Source organism: Anneissia japonica, unplaced genomic scaffold (genome assembly GCF_011630105.1).
Source record: "Anneissia japonica isolate Jap-2015-1 unplaced genomic scaffold, ASM1163010v1 scaffold287921_len548085_cov176, whole genome shotgun sequence".
Classification (NCBI taxonomy): Eukaryota; Metazoa; Echinodermata; class Crinoidea; order Comatulida; family Comatulidae; genus Anneissia; species Anneissia japonica.
The window spans coordinates 187833-195716 of record NW_022750794.1 but is presented as its reverse complement, the minus strand read 5'-3'; the positions used below and the strand labels follow the sequence as shown (position 1 = coordinate 195716).

Here is a 7884-nt window from a genome sequence, read left to right as displayed (position 1 = left end):
TATATATTCATTCCCCACAGAAGTTAAATTTTAGTCATTTAGGACATATTCTAAACCTCCTTTGTGTTTTATATTATTTTATAAATAAAAAGAAATTTCACTCACGTATTTTAAAATGTCCATTGATAACCTAAAAAAAACCAAATGTATCATTCAGTAACCAAACAATAATTAAGTAGAGAATATACTGATATTTGGAGTACAAATATAGCTGGCCTACAGCGGAAATAAATCTGTAATGGACCTTCCAGGCCTATGCTAGCTTACCTTACCGCTTCCTTGATAACAAAAAACACAAATTCACTCGCCAATATATTTCTACTTTTTGTAGGCCTATATAACCGAATTTGCTGCGGCCTATGTGGGTGCATCCTAACATCTTAACAGTTAAGTAGTGAATTGGTTTAATACAGTTGCTTACCTTTTCGATGTAATCGTATGATGTGTTTGCTAGAAAATATCGAGTTGCATCCTCCCGCATTTGTTTGTTTATCTGACAAATTTTATCTTGCCGATTGTAATTCACAGAAAAACAGTAAATTTTTCTTGAACAAGTCAACAAACATTGGATGCGATCAATGTTCTCTAACTCCTGACTCCAGCCAAGTAACACATGATGTTGCACAACAACATACTGACCTGTGCTGGTAACAGAAATACTGGCTTTAAAGTAGGAGAGGAACGAAAACAAAACTGCAAAGAAATACATTATCATATGACCTATTAAAACAATTATTTGAATTTGAATTAAATAATGTCTTGTATTTTTAAACTGCGATCGGCAATAAGCTTGACTTATACCGAGATCGTATGGAACGGACTTCAGTAGAAGCATGCAATTTATCTCAGCAATTATTAATTGGCGCCAGCGCAATGGCCTTATCACTGCATCTCAATTAGATTCTATAATTATGAAATATGAAACCTTTGCGGTAATGAACACAGTAAATAAATCAATTGTAATTGTAAATGTATACAGCGCATAATTATAGCATAGAGCAAAAGTTTCTTTGCTCTATGATTATTGTGAGTAATTACTATCTGTGCGTTGCAATATGGCGGTCCGTGTGTATCGGTGTGATCTTGGGTGTGTGAACGGTACGCTTTTTATCCTAAGTCATGTCCAAACTATCAAAGAAAATTTGAAATATTAGGCATGCCTAAATATGATCACGATTACATCACATCATGACCATATATAGCCACACCATGACTACATGGCAGTGTGGACAAAGCTAAGCAATTATAACGACAAGACAGCATGTCAGAATAGCTAAAAAAAACCCAATATAACAATGTAAGGGACAGAATGGAAATTGCTTTGAGGCAATGATTGATTTCACTATTACATTTTTCATATTTACTTTAATGTTTCTATTATATTTTAATGTTTTGTGTAACGTTTGTATATGTGCAATGACATTATTCTGCTCCGTTTTATATTCATCTTACGAAAGTTTGAATATTGATTCTTGAAAACTTAAAGATCCCGAGTATGATAAAGCATGGAAGTATAAAAAAAAAAACCTCCATGGATAGAATAAACAAATAATAATGATGCATGATTTGACCATAGAGCAAAGAATGATTTGACCAACAAATGTAGCGAGGATCATAATCAAGGAGGTTGCTAAAACCAGGACCGTAGCCACCGGTATGGTTGGTTAGGTTTCAACCTGACCACTCTTTGACAGACCACAAGTTAGTTGATTAGGTTTTGAATAGGAAAAAATTACTACAGAACTTTAAAATTGTTCTTATACAGTGTATAAACAGCAATTTTTCCTGGGCCTTTGGCCCCTGAACCCCGTCTATGAGCCCTTACCCCCTGATCCCCAGCCTCAGTGCTGGCTTTGCTACGGCCCTGAAAACCTATAAGTGTCTAATAATTTACAAATTCACATTTACAGAGAGCCGGTGTGCACTTATACATAAGTGCCTTTAGAGATCCGAAGAATGGTGATCAGTAATGGACCTTCCCGCTAAGCTAAGCCTCTTGGATATGGCTGTAAGTTCCCACAATAGCGTAAATGTACGTTAGTCTGCTTAACCGCCAAATGGCTTTTGTCATATATTATAATAATTATAAGAATTATACGAAAACCGAGTAATTTATTTGCGGGTGATCGTGAAGTCGAATGTCGAGATGAATCGTAGCGATCTTACCGTAGCATAAATAAAGTTATGAATTATTGAATAAAAATAAAACAGTTATGGTTTAACAAATGCTAAAATAAAAAATACCTGAGCATTATTTACAGTAGTTGATGCCTCTGAAACAATACAGGAATTCAGTGAATTTGTAGAATCAGATTAAACTTTCTGGTAGTAAATTAGTTCATGTGCCTGGTGATTAGAATTTGTTTTTTTAAAGTAGTCTTTAATTTTGTTAATCAGGATTGTTAGATGGTGTATAGAATATAACCATTACGTAATTGCTGTCTCTTATACACATCTAGATGTGTATAAGAGACAGGCCCTACCCCTTAAATATTTAAAAAATATAAAAAAAAAAAAAAAATGAACAAATAGAAAATCATATTCAAATTTAGGTATAAGACTAATTAATTAATATTGAGCTATGACCCCCTACTTTCTTTCATTCAAAAACTCTGTTCTCATACTAAAGGTGAATATATTTATTACATCACGATCTAATGGAAAGCTAAAGCTTTGGAATGAAATATGTGGCCACATTAAAAACCGCTCAATATACAAAATGGGTTTTTTCGGACATGCTTAAACAAGTAAGCAACTAATCAGCTGACCGGCCAAATAACCAACCAACAAGTAAGCTATACGATGTTATTTTGAATGCTTGCGGTAAACCACGTAATATAGCTCAAAAGAACTATCAGTTTTGTTGAAAATATTGTTATATACTGATTGCAATTAACATTATTTCGTACTACGCAATGTTATATATTTATCTTCTCCCCTTGTCTGTCTTGTCTCCTCTTTCCTTTCTTCTTCTGTGTTTCTTTCTTTGTAATTTGTTTAGTCTCTGTCCTCTCCCTTTGTTTATTTTAAGAATGTGATCCTTGGGAGTTTTCTAGATGTTTTTCCTTTGATCAATTTTGTAATGCTTTTCTTTGCTTATTTTTAATAAAAGCAATTTTAAATAATATATGTAGCACTCTGGACTAACAGATTGTACTAGATTAAATTTATTTCCCTATTTTTTGTGGACGCTAGCTTCATCATTCAAAGTACAGTAGACAACAAATTCATACGCATTAATAAATAAATAAGATATTTTTAAATTTTAAACTTAAACATCTATAAGTATGTATGTAAATTAAGTTAAATAAACACTAAATTATAAATCAATTGTAAAACACCAGTCCGATCTCGCTTTGAATAAGTATATCAGCAGTGATAGTCAACTGTTTATCAGTTAGTGACATAGCCATATATTACTGTCATATAATTGCAAATACCAAGTACCAAGTAAGTAAAATTGACAAGGCCATTTGATTCGATGTTTCTCCTAAATTTAAACGTCTTAGGAATGGTAATGCTTTAAAACGAAACGTCTAATAACATAATGATGTAATAACAAGTTTGTTGACGGTCCGTTCATATACTGCCACCAAAATTCGTCTAACATTCACAGGGAGCGCAGTTCGATTGGTCGATGATTGAAATGCCGTTGTACAACACAGAGAATGACCGGTTTTACTTTCTAGCTATTATTAAAATATAGGATTGCAAAAAAGCTGTTTCAATTAATTAAAAAAACATAATATTTATGATAGAATAATGCATACAAATTTTCTGCAAAACAGAAAGTAATTGGGTTAAATTTTATTATATGAAACTACATACACGCATGCAATAACGAATTAAAGTGTAAACACAAACACATGCGACGAGAAAGCTAAGGCACATTTATTGCACTGTAATGGACGATATATTTTATATCAAGCGAGCATAGAATATAACCATTACGTAATTGAAGTTGAAAATTTAGCTCTACTAATTTCTTCGCTCCACCAAGGCTGTTGCAGAAACTAACACTTGAATTCAACATTGATGACCTACAGTAACAGATATATACATTATGGTCAGGATATCAGACGCATGCGTCATATTATGAGGAAATTTGCACAGAATTTCACTTATTGGAAGAAGAAATCTGGCATAACTTTGAAAGTAACCAAATTATGTCACGTTCATTTCCTGTACATTGTGTAGAAACAGGGTCTTTATTTCCATTTTTATGGTGTTCAGACTTGGTTTTAAAGTCTGCCTTGGTAGGTGTTTGTCTGGTGCCTTTATTTTGCCTAAATAAGGAACCATCCAAGTCGTTTCTTTTTAGTAACCTTCATTTCAGATCACTTAATACACAGAAGCTGTCTCACTATTAGGGGATGTAGGTTTCTAGAAGTAGAGTGCATGTGACGCAGCCTGTAAAGCAGTCTAAAGCCAGGGAACAGTGAAAATTTCACTGTTCCCTGAAAATTTCACTGTTCCCTGAAAAAGCCATCTGCTGATTGTCGGGAGCAGCAAAGATAATAGAATGAGATAGACTAGCTTTGAGATATAGTGAAACTTCTGGTCGAAATGCATGTGAGAAGATGAGGTCCATAGAGAGTATTTATACTCCATCCGAGTGATGGCGGTATATATTTATAATAAAGGCGCTGCTCGGACTGGTTTCTCCATTCCGCCAAATGTTTACCATTAATATTTGTTTTTATCTCCAAACGTGAGGATAAGTAAGAAAAATATGGTAAGTGATATGAATGTTTACCACTGTACTTTAACTCCCATATTCTTATAAAACCAACTTTAGATGGGGTTTGAACTAATTAGTTTTAAAGTTTTAACATATTATAGTTGCAACTTTGAAATTCACAAACTTAAACACATATAATTCAAACTACATTCACAACCATAAACATAATGTAATTCCACAAGAGATTTAAACAAGACAAAGCTTTAGATGTCGATAAAAATTAAGCTGCTGTCAATCATTAATATTACAAGTATCAAGTTCCAATAATCTTACGTAAATTCATATCATAATTGTCATTTCGATATTTTTATATGACTTTCTGAAAAATTCGTGTAATAAATCTTTTGTTGTAAATCGAAGGCAATTAGTCAATATGTAAATAATGCTTAGTAAAAGGTTTAAGCACTTTAGTATGAAAATTTTAAATACAAGCATAGTAGTACAATTGAAAACAATAAATGTTAATAAATCAAAGAATTAATACACTTATTTGGATTGTTAGGATATGAATAATTATCTATACTCCTACATATATGCATACTTTATCTATTACTCTGTAATCTCTGGTTTAAATAATTATAGCATCATTATTCTAATGAGGCAGTCAACCCGTGCGATTTTACAACTACCAGTAGTTGTTTTATTCCATATAACAAAAGGAGCTTGCAAGAAATGTTGCCTTATTTTGGTAACCCCAGGTAATAACTGACACAGTGTAATTAGCACAACCACCCCTGGCTTTTGCTACAGGGTAAACGACTTCTCCACTAGTGACCCAGCCAGCACTACAACAGTCATATCCTGACTGCTGTGCGTACTCTACTTCCGCTCTCGTTGCCATTCTACCGCCGCGACTTTTGCAGAAATCACGAGCATCATAGTAATTTAAAGTGTAACCCATTTCTACACTCGCGACACGATGAGACGGGAAGGGGTCAGTATAAGTTATGTTTTGTTTTGAGAGAGGGACAAAACAAAATGCGTTATATTCGTTTGTCGGACTTTTGAACCGAATTAAATTACCTATTGGAAAAAGCCAAAAGTCAGGTGGCATATGCCCATAGCATGGGTTGCCTGCCAACCAATTTGAAAGCCATCCTGCTTCGCAAAGATTAACTCCTAGTGACAACGAGGTTGTATACACCTCAACAGGCATTGCAAGATGACCACCGAAGTCAGTACTGCAACATATCTCAGCATCTTCTGCATTCAACTTTTTTGAGTTACTGTCTGTCAGTCGAATGATCCGTTGGGTTTTTGGTAAATAGTCAAATATATCTACCGATTCGTTATAATCTCTGTAACAATAAACCCCACTTTGATATATTTTGCAAGGAAACACATTGCTACGCTGTTCTGGTGGTTTTAATGTGCATTGACCTGTTATTTCGGTAAATGCAATCTCTCCACTGATAAGCCAGCCCTCTTTGCAGTTCTTCAGACTTGGTTGAAACGCGTTGTATAACTGCTCGTAAGAAGCAATTGAGCCTGAACGGATTCTGCAAATTTTTTCTGCTTCCTGGTAATCATGAAAAACTGACAGGAAATATACACCATCTGAAGTTAAGCAAAAACAGATTATAACAATCCGTAAGAAATATATAGTAACACTGCCTAGCTACTGAATTGTATTATATTTAAACTTGTTTAGACTAAATGTGTGTTTTAAGGACCGAAATAAAAGTTAATGATCAATTGAATTTTATAAAAGAAATTTAAACCGTTGGTTTTTGTATGTTTGAAACTTGTGACAACGTTTTAATATTAATAGGTAGTGGATTGTTTTAGAATTTTTTTTTTATTTTTTTTTTTTTTTTGTATTTTCGAGGTTAAAAATTAAATTATGTTTACAAACAAATTTATTTACAACTGTGCAGAGACATACTGTATGTTAGTTTTTTTTATTAGAATAAACGCTAACAGTTGTTATTGTAAAGAGTTCATCAATGGTTACGGTATTAGTCACATTCTCAATAATTAACCATTGAAGTAATTATCAATTGTATTATCTTTTGTTTTGAAAGAACACGGTTCAATTTTGATATATTGCCAATACATATCTAAGATCAATAAGATCAATTTATATTATTATTGTTTGTTAGTCTGTAAAATGCTGTTTGTTTAGTTAAATGAATCAATGCCCTCCCTGGTAACCGTAACAATAATTAGCTTTGATTAATGATAGCATTTATTGTAAATTATTTCAAATTTTTCAAACTGGGCACTATAACAAAAATAGTGAAAGAAAATGAAACATACCTTTCTGAAATTCTTTATTGATGACCTGCAATAACAAATATTATTAAATTTGCTGAATCCATAAAATTAACATAAGCGATTCTTCCTATTTAACTATGTATAAAATCTAATGCGTAGGTTTTCTTCTAACATTAAGCAAATATACATTTTCCTTAGTAATTTAAATAAAATCCTACGTAGGCCTATTGCAATTTAGTTTTCATTATAATTGACAAATGTGGCTATAGTGATTGTTATTATTTGACATCACTTAGTCTTCATATGAATAATGTTCATGCAATTTTTAGTTGACCTTCAAACAATTATGCTTATTGAAAGATAATTAAAATTATAACCATTGTTTCAATTTTATTTGAAATATTAGATGTTACTCTTATTGTTATCAAACTGAAAGTTGCCGCCTAGCAAACACAACACATTGGTAACATTCGAGAACGCTGTAATCGTTGTGGTTTAGTTAAAATTACGTAAACACAAAGTTTATATATTATTATTATTCGGAAATTAACTTAAAAATACGTATTTATGGTTCTACGAAAATACAGTCAGTAAACCAAAATAATTGTTAGCTGGGCAGTGATTAGTCTATCGAAATTATTGAAAGTCCTGCTTCTTGATATTTGCGCCGTGGAGACCACCCCGACTCAAACCCGGCGGCACCGCGTATTTGTAGTCTGGTCGTTCGGCTCCTGGTGTAACACTCACAATTTTCAGACCTAATTAAGGATTCCACAATAATTATACACAGTAATTCCTTGATGACTAGTAGATATTGTATTCTTAATCCATGAAGGGTGTAAAGTTGGAGTTTCATTTTTGCCATTACTTGTAATATATTATAGTAAAAGTGATTATATTTATTTCAGTATCAACCATCTAAAGAC

At 32.8% G+C, this 7884-nt stretch overlaps 2 protein-coding genes across 2 annotated transcripts in view; both read right to left on the bottom strand.

Annotated features, from left to right (window-relative positions):
- Nucleotides 1–709, bottom strand: part of LOC117121525 (aggrecan core protein-like) — a 2134-nt gene extending 1425 nt beyond the window's left edge. The window contains exons 1-2 of the mRNA XM_033266751.1: nucleotides 422–709; nucleotides 106–130 (exon numbers count right to left, since the gene is read on the bottom strand). Of these exons, the coding sequence (XP_033122642.1) occupies nucleotides 106–130; nucleotides 422–709 (313 nt within the window). The remainder of the gene's footprint in view (nucleotides 1–105; nucleotides 131–421) is intronic.
- Nucleotides 710–4905: 4196 nt separating this feature from the next.
- Nucleotides 4906–7884, bottom strand: part of LOC117121547 (aggrecan core protein-like) — a 7115-nt gene continuing 4136 nt past the window's right edge. Inside the window, exons 2-3 of the mRNA XM_033266779.1 lie at nucleotides 7001–7025; nucleotides 4906–6298 (exon numbers count right to left, since the gene is read on the bottom strand). Of these exons, the coding sequence (XP_033122670.1) occupies nucleotides 5382–6298; nucleotides 7001–7025 (942 nt within the window). The 3' untranslated portion in view covers nucleotides 4906–5381. The remainder of the gene's footprint in view (nucleotides 6299–7000; nucleotides 7026–7884) is intronic.